Source organism: Meles meles, chromosome X, assembly GCF_922984935.1.
Source record: "Meles meles chromosome X, mMelMel3.1 paternal haplotype, whole genome shotgun sequence".
Lineage (NCBI taxonomy): Eukaryota > Metazoa > Chordata > Mammalia > Carnivora > Mustelidae > Meles > Meles meles.
Genome location: NC_060087.1, coordinates 94801860 through 94828840, shown reverse-complemented (window position 1 = coordinate 94828840; position 26981 = coordinate 94801860). Strand labels below are relative to the sequence as shown.

The 26981-nt window shown below is 39.6% G+C and overlaps 1 protein-coding gene across 10 annotated transcripts in view; it reads right to left on the bottom strand.

Annotated features, from left to right (window-relative positions):
- PAK3 (p21 (RAC1) activated kinase 3) overlaps positions 1–26981 on the bottom strand; it is a 242280-nt gene that overhangs the window by 36723 nt on the left and 178576 nt on the right. For 6 of the 10 annotated variants that reach the window (XM_045995443.1, XM_045995444.1, XM_045995448.1 and 3 more), the window contains 6 exons: positions 26447–26491; positions 25166–25319; positions 23987–24024; positions 14523–14654; positions 13490–13655; positions 4180–4243 (listed from right to left, as the gene is read on the bottom strand). In XM_045995443.1, the coding sequence (XP_045851399.1) occupies positions 4180–4243; positions 13490–13655; positions 14523–14654; positions 23987–24024; positions 25166–25319; positions 26447–26491 (599 nt within the window). The remainder of the gene's footprint in view (positions 1–4179; positions 4244–13489; positions 13656–14522; positions 14655–23986; positions 24025–25165; positions 25320–26446; positions 26492–26981) is intronic. The other 4 variants (XM_045995446.1, XM_045995450.1, XM_045995445.1 and 1 more) reach the window with 1 other exon arrangement.

Sequence of the window (26981 nt, the reverse complement as noted above, 5' to 3'; positions counted from 1 at the left end):
TTAAAAGCTCTTTAGAAGTACATCTTGATTTTATTTATTTATTTATTTATTTTTTTTATTTATTTTTTCAGCGTAACAGTATTCATTCTTTTTGCACAACACCCAGTGCTCCATGCAAAACGTGCCCTCCCCATTACCCACCACCTGTTCCCCCAACCTCCCACCCCTGACCCTTCAAAACCCTCAGGTTGTTTTTCAGAGTCCATAGTCTCTTATGGTTCGCCTCCCCTCCCCAATGTCCATAGCCCGCTCCCCCTCTCCCAATCCCACCTCCCCCCAGCAACCCCCAGTTTGTTTTGTGAGATTAAGAGTCATTTATGGTTTGTCTCCCTCCCAATCCCATCTTGATTTTATATTACTACCATTTGGGTTGAGTGTATGTGCGAAAATGGTCAGTACAAGATGAAGCCAACACAAATGAAAAAGACAGCCGTGTAGCACCCACAAGTGCCCAAGAGATAAGGCATCAGATCAAGTTATTATGAGAACAAAGAGATGAAGACACATCAAGAAAGAGAAAGAGGGAGATAGGGAAATAGTACAGAAAGCACAAAACAGGCAGATATATACACACGAAAAGACAGACAGGAGAAGGAGAGCTAGAAAGATAAACATTTTCTTGTTTGTTTCACAAATATTTACTAAGGCAAAAACAGATCCAGAATATGGGAGAAGCAGACAGGAGAAGCTCTGTAGGTCTTTGATTTTGTCCAAGTAAACTCTTGCTCTTGGCTGAAATTGTACAAAATAGTTTCCTTTGTTTTTTAGAGTGGGGGGCTACTAAGCACAAAAGCCCTGTGACAGATACCAAGGGAGACAAAGGGAGGAATAAGATAGACTGACTCCCTACCCTCTAAGGACTTATTTAAAAGCTGAACTGGGCATATGAGTGAACTATCTACTGGTTTCAACATTCTTTTAAATGATGAACTAGCTGAGAATTTAAAACAGACCTTTCAACAGTGGCAGGCAGGATTTCTGCTTTGACTTTTCAATTTAGATTATAAAGGTTTTACAGAGTTATGGAGAAACACAGAACTTTCCTTTTGCACCTTCAGACGTCAGAGGCATAAATAACCAGGAGGGGAAATCTCTTTGGTATGCAAAGTTGCTTGGCGGCCTAATCTTTGTCCTTGGAGAAATCAGTCTTGCTTCATTACCTGGTATCTGGGAGATATTTGAAACTATTTCGTACTTTTTTCTTTTTTAAATTCAATGCTATTTTTGGCTCAGTTGGGTCTTAGTGGGAAAAAATAATCAAAGCAAAATTGTAACATCTTTCACTTCCCACTCCCCAAAAAAACAACTCCTGAAACAAACCTATTTTTTTTTTTTTATTTTTTCAGCGTAACAGTATTCATTCTTTTTGCACAACACCCAGTGCTCCATGCAAAACGTGCCCTCCCCATCACCCACCACCTGTTCCCCCAACCTCCCACCCCGGACCCTTCAAAACCCTCAGGTTGTTTTTCAGAGTCCATAGTCTCTTATGGTTCGCCTCCCCTCCCCAATGTCCATAGCCCGCTCCCCCTCTCCCTTGAAAAAATAAACAAATAACTCCCATTTAGACCTACAACTAAAGCAGCCCTGGCCTTTAGAAATAGAAGGAGAGCCTGTTTTAAATTTGGGGGGTGGGAGCTATACTCTATAAAGATTAAAAGATAAAATTAATTTTGATAACACACTGTGGGTGTGTAAATACAAAATACTACATTTTATGCATGTAAAATACCACTTCAACACCTAACCAGTATCTAATTTATTGAGATATTTTGTACCATTTTTTCCTCCTAAGTTTTTGAAATCAGTGGATATTTTAGACTTGTAGCATATCTCAATTTGGACTAGCCACACCTCAAGTGCTCAATGGTCACATGGTTACCATACTGGATGGCAATGACCTGAAATGCAGCTTCTCTGTGGATTGTGTATCCATTCCAATTATTAGCTCCACCAAAACCCAACCAGATTACAACAAAATCTGAAAGGCAAGTTTTGCTTTCTAAGCTCCCTGAATACTGTGTTTTAACTGGCCTTGAGGTATTTACCTTTTGAGCATCAAGAAAGCAATTTGAAGTGTATGTGTATACGGACTGGAGAAGGTATGGCTTCCTTAATTAAGTAAAACAACCAGCTCACCAGAAGTTAAGAAGGAAAATTCCAGGTGGGAAATAATGGCTACAAAAGCCAGCCCTGCCCTGCACTCAGGTGAGGGAGACTTGTCTCAGTGTGTTCCCTGTATGCTAATGAATGTATCCCTCTATCAAGCATTTACTACTATAAAATTTAAGTTCTTTGTGGGCCCACATCATTACCTATCTCTGTCTCTCCAGCCCTTAGAAAAGTATCTGGCACACAGTTGGCACTCAATAAATATGTGACAAACAAATAAATTAAATACATATAGTTTCCCATTTGCCTCAGACACATTTCAAGTGCTCCACTGCCACCTGTACTACTGGCTATTGGGAGAACATCTCCATCATCACAGAAAGTTCTGTTTAGATAGCATAGGTCTAGAGCAATTGGCAGAAATACTATTTGACTGGTTAGGTGACAGTGGTCCCTAGAGACTATAAAACTCTTCTTTTTTCCTCCATGAGCAAGTAAGAATACCAGTGATATCAAATAACAAAGCAAAAGCAAAAGCACAAATATTTTAACCCTAAAAACTTCAAATGCAACAGCATTATGGTTTCCACTGGAAGAAGAAACTTGGCCATCTGTTTCTGCCTGAGTTTTTGCCTCCCTCTTCTGGTTTTCTTATCATAAGAAAGAAACCAGCACATTCCCCACAAGTGCCACAAGACCCTTACCCCCTAGCCAAAATATCTAATGAATGCTTTCCCTTATTTCTGAGATAAGTTGGTGATTTCAAAAGAAACTTTAGTACAGAAGCTAAAGGGGGAAAATAAATAAAAAATAAAAATCATGAAAAATTGTCAAGCTTATGTACAACATACAATTTTCTGAACCTAAGAATTCAAGGAAAAGCAGTGAATTACCCGAAGAAGAAACTGTCCATTCCCTTATCTGAAAATAGACTCCACTCACTGAAGGGCTAGCATAATTCTGTAGGCACATTAGCTGTATCCCTTCCTTTTCGGCCAGGAGACCTCTGCGGTGCCATCTTGTTCCTGGCATACGGTAGTTGACGCATCTAAGTACCTTGTCTCCTTCCCCATTTAAGGATACCTCTTAAGAATACTTCCTTTGACTTTAAACAAAACATTTCCCTGCTTCAAACATTGTAGCCCACTCTTAGTTTCACACTAGGATCTGAGAAACATACCTAATTACAGTTGACTTAGAGAACAAATGACCCCCACCTTTAGCTCTAGTGAATGATCTGGTCCTGTGGTTCTCTTTTCTAGGTGAGGATCAGGATTTCTGAGGATCTTTCCCAAAGTTCAGATTCCTAAGTCCCCACTCCAGACTTCTGAATCAAATCTCTGACAGCCAGGCCTGGGGATCTTTATTCTTAATAAGCATGCTAAGTGAAAATGCTGTACTCCATCTCCTTTAGGGATTGTTAATCTGTTTCCTCTTTACTTGCAGAGTCAACTCTGCCCCCCTCTGGACTATTAGGTAAAGAGTTCTTCGGCCCCCACTCTATCACTGTACAGTTTGACAATGAAACAGGATCGGAAGCCTAATATCCATACAGATGTAAGGGGCACAGGGATAAAAGGAGTTTTCATATGAGTCAGAGGTTTCTATAACCCTACTGCTTTTCCAGAGAAATCAGTTTGAATCTTCTAACTCTATGGGATTCAAATGTCCCAAAACAAATAGCTCTCAGCCCAACATTAATGCAGATTCCAGCAAGATGTCTTGCTATATTTTTTTAAAAGATTTTATTTATTTATTTGACAGACAGAAATTACAAGTAGGAGGAGAGGCAAGCAGAGAGAGAGGAGGAAGTAGGCTTCCTGCTGAGCAGGGAGCCCTATGCAGTGCTTGATCCCAGGACCCTGGGATCATGACCTGAACTGAAGGCAGAGGCTTTAAACCACTGAGCCACCCAGGCGCCCCTTGCTATATTAATTAACAGTCAGTCTGTCAACTAGAAAGACCAATATTGAGAATGCAGAACTTGAAATAACCCAGGCTTGCTATTGAATCTGAATGTATATCTCTGGTGCGTATCTTTTGATATTTTAAATAACAATCACTTACCCTTGACCTATTTTTTCAAATCTTGTGTATTTTTTCTTTGGGTCACCAACACTCACAATGCTTCCTGAGTATGGGCGTTGGGGGAGAGGAAGAAAGAGAGAGAGAGAGAAGATTTAATTTGAGTGGTTGATTTCCCTTTATTTAATACTAAAAATTACAATGCCACAGTCAATGACAAACAAAACATCAGAGCAATATTTTCATGTATTTTCTATAATTTTTATGGCTAATAATGTTTTATTAAAGTAACAAACAGTAATATATTAATTAAAGTAGCAGTAATAACCTGTGCTGTTTTATATTCAAAATTGATGATGTTTGAGAAAAAAAAGGACTAGACACAACTCAACATTTATAAAAAATTCCCATAAAAGGATACTGTAGATCAGGAGATACAAACATCTAAGAACTTGCATGAACTATTTAATAAAATCACTATCTTCTCTGAAGTGGAGAGAAATTGAGTGCTACACTATATTCAGTTCTGCTGGACAAATATCTCTTGAGCCATTACTATGTACCCAGTACTGCGCTAAGAGTGATGGGGTCTAATAAAGAACAAACTTGACTCATAAAGCAACGAGACTCATGCTTTCTGAAATCCTATACCCCCAAACCCAGAACCTTCCCTGCACTCCACTTTTTAGTAATAACTTTACTGGAATATGACTTCCATACCATAAAAGCTCATTCATTTAAAGGGTGCAATTCATCAGTGCTCCCAAATGTATGAAGCAAACACTGACAAGAGTGAAGGGAGCTATTGACAGCAACACAATAATGGTGGCAGACTTTAATTAATAGCTCGCTTTCAATAATGGATTGAACAACCTTAGAGAAGATCGGCAAGGAAATGGAGGACACAAACAACACTATGGATCCATTAAAGCTAACACATTTATGGAACTCCTCACCCAGCAACTGAGGAATACACATTTCTTTCAAGTGTACGTGGAACATTCTCCAGGATAGACCACATGTTAGGCAGCAAAGCAAGCCTTAGCAAATTTTACAAGGTTGAAATCATACACAATGCCTTTTCTAATCATAATGGATACAAACTAAAAATCAATAGCAGAAAGACGACTGGAAAATCCCAAGATATTTAACTAAGACATGCGTGAAAGAAGATACTTCAAGAGAAATTTAAAAATAGTTTGAACTAAATGAAAATTAAATACAACCTATCAAATTACATGGGATGCAGCAAAAGCAGTGCCCAGTATTTTTTTAAAAAGGAAAAAAATTAAGTGTACAATTCAATGGATTTTCATAACTTTTTTTTAAAGATTTTTATTTAGTTATTTGACAGAGAGAGATCACAAGTAGACAGAGAAGCAGGCAGAGAGAGAGAGAGGGAAGCAGGCTCCCTGCTAACAGAGAGCCCAATGCGGGACTCGATCCCAGGACCCTGAGATCATGACCTGAGCCGAAGGCAGCGGCTTAACCCCCTGAGCCACCCAGGCACCCCATAACTTTTTTGAGTTATGAAAATTTATTAAATTTCACCATAATCTCATTTTAGGAGGTTTTGATCATCCCAGAAAGAAACCTTGAACCTGTTCACAGTCACTCTTTATCCACCCCTCCCCCTAGGCAACCACCAATCTATTGTGTGTTTCTATAGACTGTTCCAAACACTGTAGAATAAGGTGGCTTATAACCACGAAAGAAAAACATTAAATTTATCATGTTTGGCTATGGGAAACAAATATTGTTTTTTTTTTCTATTTCACAATACCAAATCCAGTACTCAGAGGATGAATACACCACTACCACTCAAAACAAATCTAAAAGAAGTGCCATTGACCCTTCAATGCAGGGCTTGACTGAATGCAGAAAAATTCTGGGCCATAACAGCATCATGGGAATATAGGTTTAGGTTCTCAAGTGGATTACCTTGAACAGAATCATTTATCTGGATGTCTCTGGCTCTCCTTTTTTTTAAAAGCAAACATATCAGTACCATTATCTTTGACTTATATCTTACTATCACGGCTCCATTCCAAAGAAGTGTAGTGTCAATAGGATAAGATTTATAGCATGAACTATTTAAGAGAAGGTCTCTACATTCTATCTCCTAATATCCACTCTTATTCATTCCCTCCTCTTCATGCCCATGGCCAGTGCCATTGTTCAGGCCCTTAACATCTCTTGTCCAAACAATTGCACTAGTCATTACCTACCTCAACACTCTACCTTCTCTATCTTCCACAATGCTTTAGGAATAGGGCCACCACATAGTTCACAAACCAAGACTGTCCTGGGTAAGCCGATATGTATAGTTGCCCATCTTCAGAATGATTTCACTCTTCCTTATAATGCCTCAAAAGTTCCTCCTTGCTACATAATCAAGTCGAAATTTGGACTTGAGTTGGACTCAAGTCAAACGCCTACCTAACAAGACTAATATCATATAATTCCTCTACTCTCCATCCCTCCTACTTTAAATCCTAGTAATGCTATCACTATCAAAGGCTTAGGTCTTTGCAGATGCTCCCTCTTTTCCTTTTCTATCTAACCCACAAATTCCTATTTATTACTTAAACATTATCTCAAGTCATCCTAATTTGTGAATTTTTCTCTGATCCCTCTAATGAGATTCTCATGTTTCTTCTTGAGGGCAAAAACCTTGTCTTTTCATCCCTATAACTTCAGTGTCTAGAACTATAGCTGTCACTGAACAGATATTTATTGACCAAATGAATGAGGACAAGAAAGTATATATTCAAACGCTAAACTATGCACTACAAACAATACCTAGTGTTCAGACCTACCAGTAGATGGTATACCTTGAATAAAAAATAAATGTTTCAGTCCTGGACTGTTCATCAAGCTGTTAGATTTGTTGGTGGTGGGGGTGGTGGTTTGTTTTTTCATAACACAAGTCCATGTTTCAGTGAAGTTAAATAAGACGTACACAATATGTGAGTTGTTATAATGCTTTTTCTCTTGCATTTCCAATCTCAGTCCACAGAACTACCGTCTGTCCACTCAGTAGCCCAAGTCAGAAATCTGGGAGTCAGATCTGACTCATCCCTCTCGTTCACTACCTCCGTGCGGCTGTCCACCAAGTCCTGAGCATGCATCTGTTTACCTCCCAGAGACCTTGTCAATCTGTCCCTTCCTCGTTCCTACTGTTCTAGTTGGGCCCTCATTATTTTTGTCTGGGCTACTCTAACAGCCTCCTCACTGGACTCCCAACTGCTAGCCTCTTCACACTCCAGTCTGGGCTCCACACCTCACTCTGGCAGGGGGCTCTAAGTGCAAAGGCAATCATGTGATTCCCTGGTTCAGAAGTCCTCAAAGCTCCCCCTGATGCCTACAGGGTAAATCTCAAACTCCTTGGCAGGGAGCACAAGGCCCTTCATATCTGACTCTTGCTTCATTCTCCATCTCCTTTCCACCAATTCCCCACTCCACCCTCATTGCTTTGACCATAACAAACTGCAGGTAACGGTGAGCTCTTGCTTGACAGGTAAGCTTCCTTTCTTAAGACTCCAATCCTTCTACCTACCACCAATGATATAATTAAGTGACATTGAATAAGTTAGCATTCCTGGGCATATGCCTTCATACCTTCTAAACTTGCTATTCTCCTGCCTGGAATGTCCTTCTTAAAATTTCAAGCTCCTTTTCATGCTTCAGTTTAGCTTCGATGGTGCCTCTTCTAGGAAGCCTTCCCTGATTTTTTTCAAATAAAGTTAGCAATTCCCCTTTATTCTACTGTACCTCATCTTTCTCTGTCTCTCTTGCCTTTGCATTTACAGTACTTTTCTATACTTAATATACCATGTATCCATCTTTATATATTTGACATCCCCTTATAAACTGTGTCTTAAGGACAAGAGTCAGGGGGCGCCTGGGTGGCTCAGTGGTTAAAGCCTCTGCCTTCAGCTCAGGTCATGATCTCAGGGTCCTGAGATCGAGCCCCGCATTGGGCTCTCTGCTTGGCAGGGAGCCTGCTTCCCCCCTCTCTCTCTGCCTGCTTCTCTGCCTACTTGTGATCTTTGTCTGTCAAATAAATAAATAAAATCTTAAAAAAAAAAAAAAAAGGACAAGAGTCAGGTCTCACTCATTTCTGTATCCTCAGCACCTCCCCAAACAATGTTGTGTGAGAAATACATTAGTTATTCAATAACTGTCTGTTGCATTGAACTCAAATACAATTAGGCATTTCCTTTTGTGAATGCCCCATATTTTAAGACAGGGGTTGGAGAACATATTTTACTTGAGTTACATCTACAGAATGCCACCAATTTAACAATTTCTTGTTAAATTGCCACTTTACAATTTAACAATTGTTAAATTGCCACTTCACCTTTCAAATTGTCTTACAGATTTCTATATCACTGAGAACTATCCTTATTCAAGTCAGCTATTAATGGATAAAGTTCTGGACTTTCTTCTTTTTTCTTCTTTTTTTTCTTTTCTTTCCTTTTTTTTGGGGGGGGGGTAATGAAATGACAATTTGAAAGTCACTTGAAGCCATCATTTTATTAAGGAGTTTATAGTCTTCTAAGAAAGTTATACTATTAAGTTGCTGAGCAAACTCTTTTCCATAGACCGAACAAAAGCAAATAAGCTTCAGCCCAAGCCACTTTCTGAATTATGATCAATTTCAATTGGCAGGGTTCAGTTAATGAGGTTTTATGGTAGTAAATTACTCAACCTTTATTTCCTTGGAATGCAGAGTTAAAAAAAAAAAAAAACCAACAAACCTGGAAATAAATCCTTTCATGAGGATTTCCAAAAGACAGCCATTTTGATGAGCTCCTGCCTCTGGATTGAACTGCTATTCAAATAAAATGGCGTCTCCACACCCACTACCCTTCACAGGAGAGTGTGTGCTGCCATCTACTGATGTGAGGCAAGTGCACAGGAGGTTTTGTTTATGATTCCCAATCACAAAACAAGTTTTTCAAGTGACCTCTTTCATCAGAGCCACTATAATGGGTTTCTATAAATTACACTAAGGAAAGAGAAGAAAAACCCCACTGTGACACAATAGAGGAAAACAGTGACAAAAATGAGCAACTCAAAATCAAAAGGATAAAAAAAAATAGCCTCACCAAAACAATTTTTCTATCAGGGCAATTTCTTAAATAAGAAGCCAACTATTAATTTGAAAGTATGAGGACTTAAGAAATGACTAAATAGTAGTATTTGAAAATAGGGTTCATGGTGTAGTTTCCGTGACAGGAAATCCTATCAGGGTATTTTCCTACATATTAAGCTAAGTTGAACCTGACCATTAAAGAGATTATTCCTTTAGCATACAGAGGAGGTTTGGGTTCCTGAGAAAATAGCAAAAATAATTCTCTAAATTAATATTAGTCCTATCTGAGGGGGAAATTAGAAGAGTTTTGAGTGGGGAACGCCGGAGAAGGGGAGGGACAAGAAGAGGAGGTGATGGTGGGGCCCAAGACAAATTTTCTGCCTTGTACCATTTTGCTGACAGTGCCTTTTGGAAATTTTCTCTTAAAATGTAGGGGTTTCTTTATTTTCCAACAGATTCAGACAGACCACAATGAACAAGCCAGACCCAGGCTATCTGTCTGTGTAAAACTGAAACATGATCTGTTTATTTCAGCTATTAATGATCCCATGGTCTGGCCCCCACAATCAGCAACTGCATAGAAGAGGAATAGCCTGGCGGCTCTGTGGTCTGGGCTGCCCATCTCACAGTAATTGGATCCCTGAGTCCAAAGATGGCTGCCCTCCCTCCTTCCCCGTGCTTATGGTGGGATCTGCTCTGGTATGGGCTATAGGCTCTTCCTCAACCTCTCTGGCTCCCATCCTCCTCTCCTTTGCCTCTCACACAGGCTCCTTTACTCCTTCCCTAAGCTCCAAAGGGGGCCTTGATTCTTTCAATGACTTCTGTATAAGGACCATACATCTTAGCTCGTTGCTGGTTTCAAACATTCTGTCCCACTGGGCGACCCCCACTTTTCTATGTTGCAAAATATAGTGGCTCTCATTTGACAAAAATAACATGATTAAATGTGTACTACTATTTATTGTGTTAGGTGTCTTACGTACTTTACCTTGTTTAGTCCTCACCAAATCCCTATCACATTGGTACTAGTACTACTTCCATTTTTCAGATGAAGAAACTGAAATTCAGGGAAGTTGACTGACTGGCCTAAGGATACACAGCTAGTCTGGGCCTATGACTCAGACTCCCTTATGATTCATTCCAAAGCCCGGTCTAGTGTACGATCTTACTAAGGCTTTACATTCATGTAATAAAATGATAATTACCATTTCCTGAGCACCTACTGTGTACAAGAGACTGTGGCTGAGGTTTTTATATGACTGATTCTCATTTAATAATTATTATGCCATGACATTGGAACTATTAATATCTCCATATTTTTCTTTTTAGATGAGGAAAAAGCGGTCAAAGAAAGTTAAATCACTTGCCCAGAGGAACACAAGAAAGGGGCTTGTCATTTCTGACTCCAATACTTGTCTTCTTAGTCATAGGTTGAGTTACATAAAATCCATCATATAGGGGTGCCTAGGTGGCTCAGTCATTAAGCATCTGCCTTCTTCTCAGGTCATAATCCCAGGGTCCTGGGATTGAGCCCTGTGTCAGGATCGAGCCTGCTTCTCCCTCTGCCTCTTCCCCTGCTTGTGTTCCCCCCCACCCTGTGTCAAGTAAATAAATAAATAAAATCTTTAAAAAAAATCCATCCTATAGACAGAATCCTCAAATGCAGTTATGATTCTTATCTCTGATGCTCAGAGGGGTGAAATAAATCATCTGAACTTATAGAGTGAGGCTGTGGCAGAGAGAGAAAGCACATAGGGGGTGCATGTCCACAGGTGCAGCAGAAATAGGAAAGACCCACTTTGCAGACTTTTTGAAGTATAGCTCAGCCTGGACCTGCTTCGTGAAAAGCATTCTACCATTTCTCTATAGGTTCTCCCTCCCAATATCTGGAAGCATGAGGTCAGATTGGCAGTTATAGGTGGCCCACGGACCAGAGAGAAAATGAGTCTCCCAAAGCCCGAGAAGTTTCCAGTTGAGAAGAAAACACCCAATCCTTCATTAAAAAATGTAATCAAAGGCAGCTTACTCCTCTTCATCATGTTGCTCAGGGCAGGGCAGAATACATAAGCAACAAGAGTGATCAGGCACCATTACAGTCTGCAAGGAAAGCCAGATTTTGGCACAAGAGAAGAATGCTCGTCTCTCTGTCAGTAAGTATAAGAAACCCAAAAATGCATCTGCATTCTAATAAATCAATTGAGATTTGAAACAAAGACCCATCATAGTCATTTTTTAATGAAAGCAAAGCTGTCAGATTTTAAAAATCTAATAAAATCTCACAGGGTCATGTCTACATGTATAAAATAAAGAAAAAAATTGAGGTAACTGTCTGAATAATTGAATTGGAATTATCCAGGAAAGTCTTTCTTTTTCCTTCTCTATTCTATATATAGACAGTTGGGATATGCAGAAGCAAAGTGGGTTAATAGAACTAGTGTCACCTTTGAAGGCAAACAGAGTTGAGTTCAAACTCGGGTTCCACCACTCATTTTAGTTGGGTAACCTAGTCTCTTTACCTTTTTGAGGCTTACTTTCAGTGATCTGTAAAATGAGGATATTTAAATCTACCCCAAGATATGAAAATTAAACCTTACCATGTATGTAAAGTGGCCTGCACTGAGAATTCTCAATAGATGCGAATTATTACTACTGTTATTACAGCAAATAGTAGGCATTAGCACGAGGCATATTTAATCACATATAGTAAAGTCAGATGGCTGAAGTCCCAGTGATTCTGGTTCCAAACGCTCACTGCCAACCTTTGCCTTTCCAAATACCTCTAGCTCAGAATGCCTCAACCTCAACAATACTGACATTCGGGGCTGAATAATTCTTTGTCACAGAAGGGAAAGGAGGGGCATGTCCTTAGCAATGTAGAGATTTTAGAAACATACCTAGCCTCTATCCACTACGGGCCAGTAGCCTTCCCTGTGCTGTGACTATAAACATGTCTCTGGATATTGCCAAGTATTTCCTGGAGGGGCAAGATGGCCCCACAAGCACCTATGCAGAGTTTCTCGGAGGTATCCAGTGGGAACCACTCGCTTCCTTCCCTGAGGTGAGATGGAAATTTGCATGAAACCAGACAGCTTCCTTTTCTCTAATTGTATCACATTATTGAATCTTATCATCCAAATAAAATTGTAAGTTTCCTGATGGCAGGAAATTGTTTTTCTATGGTTTCCTCCGAAGATTCTTACATAGAAGAGACAAGCAGGGACTCAGTCAAGGTACATGTTTTTTTGCTCACTTTTTCATTCATTCACTCAAAAAATGTCTGCTAAATGCCTTTATGTACCAAGTACCTTTTTTTAAGGAGCTGGACATTCAAGAAAAGAAGACACAGTCCCCACCCTTGAGGAGCTCACAAGTCTAAGTGAAAGAGATTGGACTAACATGGTGTGATTTTCTGCCATAAAGGCAGTAAAGAAGAGGAATCCTTAACTCAGACTGGGTGAGGCAAAGAAGGCTCTACTGAGGAGGCCACATTTGAGTTGGGGTTTGAAGGATGAAGAGGAGTTAGTAAGACTGGGGGCACTGATTGCAGATAACCAGAAATGTGTTAGATGTTTCTGTAGCATGAGTTTAATGACTATGCTTCACAGACCTTTGGCTCTTTTCAGCAGACAATGTCTTTTTCTTAAATCTCCTTGATCCAGGAAGCTAACTGAAAGAGGATTGTTTCGTGAAACTGGAGTGAGTGTGTATGCACAAGTGTGTATGCAATAATGACACCAGGGGAGGGAGTTTCTTAGCATTTGCTGGTCTTGTTCCCCTTCTCCACATAGAAATGCTCATAAGTTAAGGGAAAAGATTATATTACTATGGTTGCTGGTTTTGATTGACTGCATTGGGCCCTGAGCTTGAATTATCTATCATGATGGATCAGTTGGGAGACCTCGGGGGATGATCAAAAGATATGTCATCAGATTATTTTATTCCTTTCGGGAGCATCATTTTAAAATAAAATGCTGTTTAATTCATCATGTCAAGTTTTTACCTTAATTGATTTTATCAAGTGAAAATATTTAGTTTCTGTCAAATTAGGAGCATGGGGGAAGGAGTGATCTGGAATACAGAGCAAATTCAAACTTTTACATCTTTTGACTTCGGGGAGCCTGGAGTTCATGCAAGGAGGACCAAACTTTGAAAAGATCGGTCCCCACTTTAAATGTTTTACAAGAGACCATCCCATGAAGAAATGATGGCAGAAAACAAAAGAAATCAAAACAAAATACCCGCTAAACTCACTTAGCTTCTCTAGGATCTCCTCGTCTGTCATCTTAGATTTTTTCCTTTGCCGATCTGTGTTTCTGTACAAAGTACTGGAGTTAGCATTCTCAGCAGAAGGTGGTGTGACCTCTTTATTTGGTGCTGCCGGTGAAGCAATGGATTCCAGCACAGAACGAGTGTAGATCTTAAAGATAAGAAAACAAGTTCTACGATGAAAACAGTAGGCCAGGGAAAGGGTTATGAAGTCAAGATACTGTCATGGCAATGAGGTTTTATTTTTCTTCATTAACACAAAATTTTAAAGCAGTTTTTGGTTCACAGTCAAGTTGAGAGAAAGGTACAGATTTCCCAACTGCCCTCTGTGCCCATACATCATAGCCTCCCCCATTGCCAACACCCCCTGCCCAGTGTAAGACATTCGTGACAATTGATGAACCTACATTGATGTGTCATAATCACCAAAAGTCCATAGTTTACATACAGTTCTCTCTTAGGGTATACATTCTATAGGTTTGGGCAAATGTATAATGATGTGTATCCACCATGATGGCAATGGAGTTTTGTCATTCCCTAAAAATCCTCTGTGCTCTGCCTATTCATTCTGCCTCATTCCCCCGGTGAGTTTTTAAAGTCAAGTGATAAATTAATTATTAAGCAAGAACTTTAAGTTGCTTCAAATATACTGTTCTTGAAAGCTCTCAGGATCCCACCTTCTGAGTTTCCCCATATATGCTGTGCTAATTCTGGCCTTGGTGCCCCTGCTTAGGCAGTTCTCCCTACTTGATTCACATGGATTTCCTTCTCTAATTTAACTTTGGTAGCGATCTTGTAACTTAGCACTTATTTGCATGTTGTTTGGTATCATTCTCTAATTGTCACGTACCATCTTGTATCCCCAAAGAGCAACCTCAACCAAGGCTGTACCTGATATTCTAGTTCAGGGAACACAGTAGATACTCAATAGGTAGGAGTGGATGGACTAGATTCTGACTCTACAGTTGTTCCAGAGGACATCTTTTGAGTCATTTAGAAACAGTCATTCATGACTTACTGATTTTGTATGCTCGGGTCTCGGTGCAATAACTGGTGGGGGCTCGTTGTCGTCTTCTTCTTCTTCCTCTTCTTCATCTTCTTCTTCAGACACTGGAGGAGCTAAAGGAGGCTCTGATGCTGTTTTTGTACTCTTATGACAAAAACAAAGTTTAGAGACCAGGTATTAACACCCTATTGTTTTTCTCAGAAATGAGAAAAGGGAAATTAAATATTGGATCACATAGGGATATGAAAAAAAACTGCACCTTTTACAAATTAGCAGAACCTCTACAATTTGGTGACTGGGACTGCCCACATTCCGAGGTAAATTCAGGTCATGGTTTTAAACATCATGACATTTTTTAAAAAAATCTTTCTTATTTTCCACTGAGCTCAGAAACAGTGAGCTATTCATTTAGTATTTGAAAGTTCAATGTTTTGGAAATCAATGAATAATATATTTTAAAAATGCTATTAAAGCCTTCAATTTGTACTGGGCCGATTGTAATTTGTTGATTGATAGTTTGTCGACCAGAAAAGGGCTATTTTGTGCCTAAAGATCAGAGCATGCATATGGATATGGTATTAATACAGCTCTGCAAATACTCACTAAGTACAAGCAAGCCCATAAATGTTGCTTCCCTGTTCAGCCTCCTGGAAAGAAGCACTCAGAAAGTAACAGACATGAAGATCTAAGGAATATTCATCAACATAAATAATTATTCAGTCTTAACCAACAGGTATAAATGGTGCTTTGCAATGTTAAAAACTGCAATACCACCACCAAAAACAACAATCATCATATCTAGGATTGGTTCTTCATCATTCATATTAATGCAGGGGTAAAAATGGTTCCAAAGCTGAATTTTGAAAGCACTTTGACCATGGTTCTCAAATTGTGGTCCCCAGACCAGCATCATCACCAGGAACTTGTTAGAAATGCAAATTCTTGGGCTCTACCCACACTAATGAATCATAACTCTGGGAGTGGGGCATAATAGTGTGTTATGACAAGCCCTCCAGGTGATTCTGGTTCAGGCTCAAGTTTAAAAATCACTGAATGATGATAGAGGTCTGTGTTGTCCATGGCTAATGAAAAATTCCAATGCGACTAGTCTGAATTGAGGTGGGTTGTAAGTGTAAAATATATATTGAATGTTAAATATGTAACATAAAAAAGTTGTAAAATAGTTCCTTGGTGAAAGACATTTCCTTTTATGTTGTGTATATGTTGAAATGATAATATTTTGAATACATTTGGCTAAGTAAAATATCATTAAAAATTTCATCTATTTCTTTTTTTCAATGTGGCTACTAGAAAATTTAAAGTTAGGTATATGGCTTTTATGACATTCATTTCTATTAAGGCATTATGGATGATATTTTTTTTTTTTTGGTGTGTGTGTATGTATTGGTTTTTGGTTGATGCCTTTGGATATACTGGCTCAAGCTAATCTTAAAAAAGAATTTTCATTTCCTGAGGACAAAACTCCTAAGTTAAATGCAGGGAGCCTAATAGACTGTAACATCAAAGGACCTCAGCCTATGGTTGAAATTCAACTCGGGTCTTCTACAATCATGTATAAATTGATGGTAGAACTATAAGATGCAATCATATATCTGATCGGAGATGGCGAGATTTATCTACTGTGCAAAGGAAGACAACTTAGAATTTATAAGAAAGTATTTGAAAGAATATCTGCTTGCCCTGATACACATACTGAGTGGTTTATAGACTGAAATTTATATGCTTAGTTGATATTGTTTTTCTTATTTATACACCTGTATTTAGTCCTAATTCGGCCGAAAGAGCTAAACTATTATGTTGTACTATGGCTGTGTGGAAAGTGACATGTGTTAATGACATTAAGTTGCCAGAAAAAAACAGTTTCTTCTTGTAAAAGACTAATTCTTCAAGGCACTTCAGTGGGGAAACTTAGAAATTGCCTCTAGTTTATTGGTGTTTGCTTTGAGATTATTTTGTTTCAGAAAGTTCTGCTCTACCTTATGCCAGCTGGGATCAAGAATGCACCCAATCATTGTTCACTGAAAGAAGGGTAAAACCTGCATATAAACGGACTACTTTTTATATGGCAAACGAAGCTATCTAATCTATCAGGCAATATGAACTATGGTTAGAAACAGCTTTCCATGAGCCTATGAAAAAAAAAAAAAAAAAAAAAAAAAAGAAAATATCTAAAGTCAGAAATAAGTCATTGCCTCCAAAATGTAACAAAAAACTATGAAATCTAAAGTAATTAATGTCTAATGACATGTCTATGAAGTATATATGTCAACTTCACTTAGTGACTTCAATTTAGTAGTTTCAGACATTTCACTGCATTCAAAACCAAATTGTAGATTAGATTGTCTTTAGTAACTGCTCCTGAGTAGTCATAATGACTTCCAATAAATGATACCTAACCAAAAATTCAGTGTTACTTGTAATCACTTAATTTCAAAATCAATATTTTAAAAATATCACTTTAAAGAGTTTACAACAAAAAATTATATGGGGCAGAGGTACCCTTTAATATATTTGATATAACACACTATGTAGTCTCCATAAATGAGAATGTATATACAGCCTACGAGGATCTAAAAATTGCCCTGTTGCCAAACAAAATGGGCCTAGGTCTAGATTTCTCAGACTGGTACAAAGACCAATCAGTACTACTGACCAAGAGGTAACCTTGTACACCTCAACGGTGACGATTTAACTAAAGAAGAGCTGCCTGCAAAATGTCACTGTTTCTTAACATTCATTGCTAACCTCACTATTCCTGTTCCATATGGGGGACACTCCCCATCTCTGAGGACAGACTAAAGGACTATTAGGAAACCTAAAGTTTTTCACCTTCTGAAGGTATGTGGGAGAGGAAGAAGACCAATGTTTCTGTTTATCTGGGACCAGACACTATACTATCAGGTTGGCTGGTTGGTTGGAAAGAATGTGTTGCCTTCAGGGACATTGGTTTTGTTTGTTTGTTTGTTTTTAGATTTTATTTATTTATTTGACACACAGAGAGAGAGCATGCACAAGCAGAGGGAGCCGCAGGCAGAGAGAGAGGGAGAAGGAGGCTTCCCCCAAGCAGAGAAACCAATGTGGGGCTTGATCCCAGGATCCCAGGATCATGACATGAGCCAAAGGCAAGACACTTAACCAACTGAGCAATGCAAGCACCCCAGGGGACATTATGTTTTGCATGACAGTTGGGTCAGGAAACATGAGCTGACCCAGAACATAGCTAGAACACCAGGTGTTGGTCCTGAGGACTAAAATCAACATAATTTCCTGGCCCCACGTTAAGTAAGAATAGGACCAGGCATACTTACCCATCCCTGTGTAAATAATATTGGGTCTGGGCCTACTTTCTTTTCCCTGTGTTAAACAGCATCAGGTGAGAGCATATTTTCCTGTTCTTATGTTAAAAACTATGAGAACAAGCAAAACTAGCAGTTTCTTACTTCAAGAAATGCTTATTTTTGGAAGATAAGATGGAACCAACCAATTTTACTTAGTAAGAGTAACAGCTTACTCACCAAGACTCTTGCAGGCTCTGGATTTATGCTCAGGTCATGATCTCAGGGAACTGAGACTGAGACCCACATGGGGCCCATCGGGAAGTCTGCCTCTCTCTCTCTCCTTCTGCCCCTCTCCCCCTCAAATAAATAAATAAATGTTTAAAAATAAAATCAAGGCCACTTGGGTGGTTTAGTCAGTTGAGTGTCTGCCTTTTGCTCAGGTCATGATCCCAGGGTCTCGGTATTGAGTCCTGTGTCAGGCTCCCTGTTTAGCACAGAGTCTGCTTCTTCCTCTCTCTCTCTGCCCCTGCTCCTGCTCTCTCTCTCTCTCTCTCTCCCTCTCTCATGTGTGCACTCTTACTCTCTAATAAATAAATAAAATCTTAAAATGAAATAAAATAAAATCACATAGCCATGATCTAAAACCCCATAAATGTTCTTCCCTGACATCCCCTTTTTAATATACTGCAAAACTCTATAAAGGGAGGGCTCTTTCTTGCTGCTGGAGTTTAATAAACAGCTTGACTTGTTAACAGTTTTTGCTGGTGATCTTTTTGCAGGTCACAGGTATAATGTTGCTATGCTCTCTCTTCTTGGCTGAGAATGACTATGTCTGTCTAAACTTGAAAAAGAGGGGCGCCTGGGTGGCCCAGCCACTGAACGTCGGCCTTTGGCTCAGGTCATGATCCCAGGGTCCTGGGATCAAGTCCCACATCAGGCTTCCTGTTCTGCAGGAAGCCCACTTTTCCCTCTTTCAATCCCCCTGCTTGTATTCCCTCTCTCACTGTGTCTCTGTCAAATTAAAAAAAAAATACTTGAAAAAGAATGTAGATAGATATTCTGGTTTCTCTTCAGATGATAACTGGAGGGGATGTGTGTTGGGTGAAATAGGGGATGGGGATTCAGGAGGGCACTTGCTGTGATAAGAGCCGGGTGTCCTATGGAAGTGTGGAAACTACAATGTACACCTGAAATTCATATTAATTACACTGCATGTTAACTAGCTGGAATTAAACCAGTGAGTAAAGAATATTTTTGTCTTACTGAAAATCTGTGATACTATTCTTGTGCCACATGGTGGGGCAAGGGAGGTGATTATTGATGTAAGCGGGGTTCTGGAGTCCTTTAGAACTCCGAAGTGTTTGGCTGATCTCTCCAGAAGGATACAGGTAGGTATGCACTTTTCCATATAAATTCTATTCTATTCTATTCTATTCTATTCTATTCTATTCTATTCCATTCCATATAAATGCACAGAGATCTTATGAAGCCAATCCGTATGGACTCTAAGTTATAAACCCTGCTGTAGACAATACCTCAGCTAGAGGACCTGCCTTAGGAAACTTTTCTTTCTTTGAGCTTCCTTGTTAAAGGTCAAAGGAATTAGAAGTAAGGACTTTGGAGACTCCAGATCATGCTAAGTGTGGTCTATGGGCCATTTCTGGTGCTTGCTTAAGATGCAGATTTCAGGGTTCCATTCCATTTTGACTTGCACCTTCTCCAGACAGATCTGACACACACTGAAGTACAGGGACCACTAATCTAGATGAACAAAAGAAACCAGTACTTCAAATTGAAAGCTCAGTCTGTGTCAACTGAACAAATCATGCATGATGTTCTCTGGGCACAAATCATGACATAGTCACAGTAGTTCTCTGGGCACAAATCATGACATAGTCGCAGTATTTTTGCTACCTTCCACTCAAGATACTAGTCCAGGATTCTAAATGCATTTCTTTCCTCTCAATAGTCCAATACAAATATAAGAATTTAAAGTAGTCTTAAACTGAAGAGTAGGTCCCTGAACAGTATTTAGCATTTAATATACTCACATCAAAGAAGCTACCATAAGTGAGTAGTAAAGCAGATGTCACAGGACTAAGGGAGGGATTGCTGAATTCAATATTAATGATACAGTCACTTGTTTAAAATATTTAGTGACTACAACACTTCTTCTATGGTAATTCCCACCCAGGCTATTAGAGGATACCAAAACTGGTGATCAGTTTAGGCTTTGTCTATAAGGAATTGTCCAATTCCATTAAATCAGATCTTAAAGGGTAGCCAGGTCTACTTGGGAGTGTTTCTAATGCAAGAAAGCCTAAGGACCGTCAAGGCAATCTCCCCCTGAAACCATAAGGAGAGCACAGGGTGCTCTCAATTCCCCATTCCTAAGTAACTGAGTTACACTGAAGGGATCCAACCTAAACTTAAGGGTCTAATCCAGTTCATTCAATCAATAGAAACCCAGTCTCAGTTATGTGGTTTAATTAGTATCTCCACCTGGGAGTCCTACCAGCTCTTCAGACTCCAAACTGTCCAATAGGAAACTCAGCATCTGCTTATGGAAATTTGTAACTCCCAAAAGATGGCATCCTCACCCTTCTGCCTACCCTCCTATCATTTGAAGCCCGAAATCACCTGTGACCTTGACCTTTCCTCCAACATCCAATTAATAACCTAAACATTTGAACCTCATCTCCATTCCTGCTGCCACCATCTCCATTAGGCCCTTGTTATCTATGGCCTGGATGCTTACGGGACTCCTCCAACTGATCTCCCCTTCATCCAGCCTCACCTTCCGCCCTTAATTCACTCTGGATGTTTGCTGTCAGGTAACTGTTCCCAAAGCATAAGCTTTCATTGCTAATTCTCCTGTTCCAAAAAACTCCAAAAACTTCCCAATGTATAGTGGAAAAGGCCAGATTTCTCCCTTCCTTCCTCCCTCCCTTCCTTCCTTCCTTTTTAATTTAAAGTTTATGTAGTGAATATACAGTGCAATATTGGTTTTCTGGAGTATATTTTAGTGATTCATCACTTACAACACCCAGTGCTCATCGTGACAAGTGCCCTCCTTACTATCCTTAACCCCTCTAGCCCATCCCCCCACCTCCCTCCCTCCATCAACCCTCAGTTTGTTTTCTACCATTAAGAGTCTCTTATGGTTGGTTTCCCTCTCTTCCTTTCCCTGCCCCCTTCCCATACATTCATCTCTTCTGTTTCTTAAATTCCACATATGAGTGACATCATATGTTTGTCTTTCTCTGACTGACTTACTTCACTTAGCATCACACAGTCTAGCTCCATCCACATTGTTGCAAATAGGCCAGATTTCTTTGAATACCATTTTAAGGGCCCCAATGATTTGGCTCCAACTTAATGTTTAAGGCTTAATTCCTATGATTCTTTTTCTTGCATCTGTCTTCATTCAAAACCACACCATTTTGTCCCCATGCTCTCCTCATTACTGTTCCCTTTCTTACGTTTTTCCTTTTGCTTAGAATGTCTTTCCCCATCTTTACAGATCCAAATCCCACCAGACCTTCACAATCTAGCTCAAATGCAGCCTTTTCTATGAAGCATTTTCCAACTCAACATTCAACAAATATGTACCAAGTACCTACTGAGCTTTAAGCCCTTTGAGACAACGGCCTACTTCCTTTTTCCTACCCAGCTGAAAATAATCTCTTTCCTCTGAGTTCTCATAGCAAATGGACATATTTTATGGCATGTAACATGGTCCATATTGTATTTTGTTTCTTGACATGCATACTTCTCTTCCCTTACCAGAATAAGCTCCAGATTTCCTAGTGCTTGTAAGAGGGCACTTGATAAATATATGTGAAAAAAGTAAATATCCAGTTGTTTGATCTCCAAACAGTGAGAACATCATTTTTTTTCTGATTTGGTGGAATATTTTGATCATTATGTAGATGTAGTTTGAATTCCACAAGCAAAACCAGTAGAAGCAAGCTCAAAAGAAAGGGACAGTAATTCAGGAGATATAAACCATTGACAAAAGTAAAAATGATTCTACTAACCATCCTAACAGGTTAGCATTTAGAATAACTGACCTACCTACCTAAAAAAATACCAACTATTTCTTTGCCAGAATACCCAGGTCATATTTATTATATAATAATGATATTAAGTAAATCAAGGGAGGAAAGGTAAGTATTGATCAAGGAAGACTGGCATTTTTGCTTTAGCTTACATTTAATAAACATATAGTATGTGCTAGGTAGTATACTAAGTATTTTATATGCATTATCATATCACATTCAGTATTCATACAATAAGACTAAACACCTATGTCCAGAGACTTCATCTTTTCTTTTCTTTTTATGTTTAATTGTGGTAAAATATACATGACATAAAATTTACCATCTTAGCCATTTTTAAATGTACAGTTCAGTAGTGCTAAGTATATTCACACTGTTGTGCAAGCAATCTCCAGAATACTTTTCACCTTGCAAAAATCAAACTCAGTATACAGAGTACCCTGTATCTCCTATGAGTAGAACCATATAGCATTTGTCTTTTCATGACTGGATTATTTCACTTGGCATAATGTCCTCAAGATTCATCCATGTGGTAGCATGTTCAATGTGTCAGAATGTCCTTTTTTTTTTTTAAAGTAGGCTCCATTTTCAGCAGAGAGCACAAAATGAGGCTTGAACTTATGACCCTGAGCTCAACACCTGAGCCAAGATCAAGAGTCAGACACCCAACTGACTGAGCCACCCAGGCACCCCAGATTGTCCTTCCCTTTTAAGGCTGAATAATATTCTATGGCATGGATATACCACCTTTATTAATCCATTCATCTGTTGATGGGCACATGGGTTGCTCCCACCTTTTGTATATTGTGAATAATGCCACTATGAACATGGGTATACATATAAAAATCTGTGTGAAAACCTGATGCCAATTCTTTTGGGTATCAACCCAGAATTGGGCTTGCTGGATCACATGGCAATTCTATTTTTAATAGCCACACTATTTCATAGCCTTTACTCATTACCACTATTGATTTATTGCTATCACCCTTGTTGCCCAGGGTGACATGAAGCGGGCCAGAATCTGTCCTCTATAAAAGGTTGATCATGGAGGACTCTTTGAAGCAACAGTTAGGAAACTCACTAATGTTAATTATTTCAAAATAAAACCATGTAAATGTAAGCCTTGTCTAAGATAATTTTCTGTCTAATACCTATGGGTATTCTTGCAGCTGCTCTATCACTTCTAAGCACTTTGAACTAGGTTACTTATTTTCTAGTCACTTCCTAAGACTATGTGAGCTTGGGCAAAGTCGCCTCCCCCACTGCATCGTGGTTTATTGGAACAGGTGATGCTCAGAGGTATAGCAATATGACCTCAGTCCAGTTATTTCACGCCTCTGTGCCTCATCTGTAAAATGCAGACAATGGTAAGACCTACTTAATCTGGTTGTCAAGAAAGGCTAAGTGAATGCAAAATGTTATCCTCCCAGTGCCTGGCACATTGTAAGTGCTGAGTCAAGAGAAGTCACTGTCATGACGATTATTATTTTCAAGATTGTTTGCATAAGAGAAATAGAAACATCTGTCTACATAAAGATTTATACATGCATGTTCATAGTAGCTTTATCTACAACAGCCAAAGCCTGGCAATGCTCCAGAGAGACTTCAGTGGGTAAATTGTGAAACAAACAGAGGTACAGCCATACCATGGAAGACTACTTGGCAATAAAAAGGAACAAACTACTGAGAATATGTGACTAGAATGAACTGTAAGAGCATTATGCTGAGCATTAAGCCAATCCCCAATGGTCATATACTTTATGATTCTGTGTTCATGAAATGTCCAGAAAGACAAATCCATAATACTAGATCAGTGACTACCTGGGGCTAGGGTGGGAATGGGATGGGGGAATAACCATAAGTAGGCATAAGGGATCTTAGGAGGTGATGGCAATACTCTAAAACTGGAATAAGGCAATGGTAGGGCTGGTATACACATTTACCTAAACTCACCAAACTGTACACTTAAAAATGGGTGAATTTTATAGATCTAAATTATACCTTTAAAATACTGTTTAAAAAAAGAAGAGATATCTAAACTGAATCTGTGTGATGGTATTCTGTTGGACTATCAGAAACATTGATCACTCCAAACCATTTTCAATTTTTCACTTACCGAGGGATGGGCTGCTATATATCCATGTGCGCTTTTATCTGAAAAGTAAAGACAAGGACGTCGCCTTTATTTCATAAAGCCTGCCACCCTTAGAGACCAGAGTTAATAAAAATTTAACCTGCATGCCTTTGACCAGAAGGAAATTCTCCAGTTCGCTATTGAACAGATACTATGACAAATGACTTTGTTGTTCTGAAAATAGCTCACACCTTTGCCCCCTCACATGTCATTTTATAGACCTTAGTGCAGGCCTCTGGTGAATCTCATCTGTATAGAGGACTATCGATATTACACACTACTTTCTTTAAAAAAAGATTTCATTTATTTGACATGTGTTATGATCAAAGGAGACACTCCTCCCCTTCCAAGTGTCCCCTTGCACCATCCCTGAAGATATTTTAAGCCTGCCCTATGTTAAAACCATTGCTAAGAGGAAGGGGCTCTTTACAGCTGGACCACTAATAATAGGATTCTCTTCTTTTTTTAGATGTTAAATAATAAGTCGTTCTAGAAAGGCACCCTGGATTATCTTTCTCAAAACACAAAAATATTGTTTGGCATATATTTTTCAGTTGCTTATAGTGCAAATGTGAACCTCAAAGTTTCAAACAAAGGCTCAGTCTATGTGCTAGCAAATGAAGTCAAGATTTGGCAACAACATGACCATTTCGATTTCTTATAAATAGCCGGATGTGATTTCTTTCTTTAAGCCTGATTTTGAAGTTGGATTAAAATAACCTGGCAACCACAAAATGAATGCTGTATCATCAGGGTCCAAGTCAGTGAATTGGAGGGAAAAAATAAACTTTAGGAGACCATGGTTGGACCCATACGCCTGTTATCTCATGGACATATCACAAGGCCTGATCCTATGTGACTAAGGAAGTGTCTTCTTCATGCCAGTGCAGAGACCAAACACTTGTGATTGCTGATTCAAAGTGACAACTGCTGCTTCACTGAGCAGTTAATTCACCCTACTCGAGTTCTAAAAACAGCCAAGTTATAAACTGCCTCACATCAACTTTACCTTCCAGCCTATCTTTCCATTTACTCTCACTGAGGTCATTTGGAGAAGGTACTAGAACTGACTTCAGATGCCCTACAGGCATTCTGGTCTAATCCTGAGGCTCTGAGATGAGAATTCCTTCTTCTCTCTTTGATACCTTGGAATCCTCTTACCTCCCGATGTAAAGCTCATGTATTTCTGGTTGTTGACCGTTTCTTTGGAATCGTAGAACTTGAGAACATCCAGGACGGCCTGTGGGTTCTTCTTCTGTTCCAGTTTTGTTATGTTGGAGGTTTGGAGTAACCGTGCCCACTGCTCAGGGATTCCCTGTGGACAACCAGAGGGAAAGAATGGCAGCTCAGAACATTCAGCAGCTGCATTTTCATGTTCCAGTAAAGTTCTGCACCAAGAAGCCCATGCTACCTGTAGGATTACACTCGGGAAACTGGAGTGACACTCTAGATTTAAAGTTAGTAACTTAATAATGCAATCATTCTCTTCTCTAATTAAAACACATAGGTAAAACTAGGATCCAACTTAAAAAGGGTAGGTGGGAGTATGACTGTGATAGAAAAAAAAAGCGCATGGAAATCACCTCCATATTAATTCTGCTCATCCATGAAATGATGTTTACGGCTTAGCTTATTTTTTCTGGCGACTCAGGGCAGACATAGCAAGACTTCTCTAAATTTGTGCACAGTATAGTATAGTGCAGATCAATGGATTTTATATGACTGGAATCACATAAGCTCTTTCTGGGCATGTCATAATTGGAAGATCTTTCCGAATGGAAGAAAGGCCTCACCCTTGGGCAGTTTCCGCTTTGTGATTACAAAATGTAATTTTGGGGGGTGGGTGCTCTACGGCTTTAATACAGAGGGGGATTGAGAGGAGGCAAAAATAGAATAGAGGAGGAGCAACAGCCATGAGGTGCTAAATAGTTTCTCCTCACCTCCCTCCATCCCCTCTTCCCCACTTTGCTCATTGGCCACATAGAACCTAGGGACTGTGACACCCGTGGCAAAGTCTCGTGAGAATTGGCAATACTCTAAAGGATTTAGAGCAGAGAGGAGGGAGCGTTTGGAACTCGAACCCGGGACAATTGCACCAATTACACTGAAAGATTAGCTTCGCATTGAGCATTGAGCCTTCTTTCCTACATGTTCAGCCTACAGATGCCCCCATTTTGTAATTGTCCAGCCTCCAAGGGCAACTTGGAGTGAGAGACAGACACACTGTTCCTGGAGTGCATCTAGACACAATTTGCGTGGCCTTGCCCTCCGAAGTCTCGGCAAAACAATGTGTGACGTGGGCCTCCAGAGTTTGGGAATGACAACGAAAAAGTGAGATAAGCCAAGCAACAACTCTACTGCACACACATGAACCTGCTGCGCAGTGCTATGACATCTCAAAGAAGCACTTTGATGCAAGCTTCTTTTGGGCCTGTGACGCACCTCTGGGAGCTTCCCTGGGCACATCTGTGAGCCATAGAGATCTGGCTGTAATGGACGTAAATAAAGAAAGAAAAGAAAGTTAAAACAGAATGTGGGACAACTTAGAAGGTGGGAGGAGATGAAACCAATGGGTCTGAATGGGAGGGGGGGTCATCCCTTCTCAAATGGGGCAGTTATGAAAATCAAGAGGTCTTAACTCCATCAGGGGCAGGACAGGTTAGGACAACAGATTGCAGGAAACAGAGTGGGGGGAAAAAGACAACGTTCTCAAGTTGGGACATATAATTCCACTTGGGGCCAGGTGTTTCCTCCATAAATACACAATACTAAGAATTACAGTTAAAGGACTAGAGAAATTACCAGAAGGCAGAAACATGACTTTGGAGGGAAGAAGGATGGCATCATGAAAAGCTTTGATGATAATTTGTAAGTCTGTGTTTATGACTGGGTGATCACAGGTAGCCAATGGCTATGTGATGAACTTACAAATTTCAGTTCCCAGTTCTGGGTAACCATTTCCAGTTTCACAGTAGAA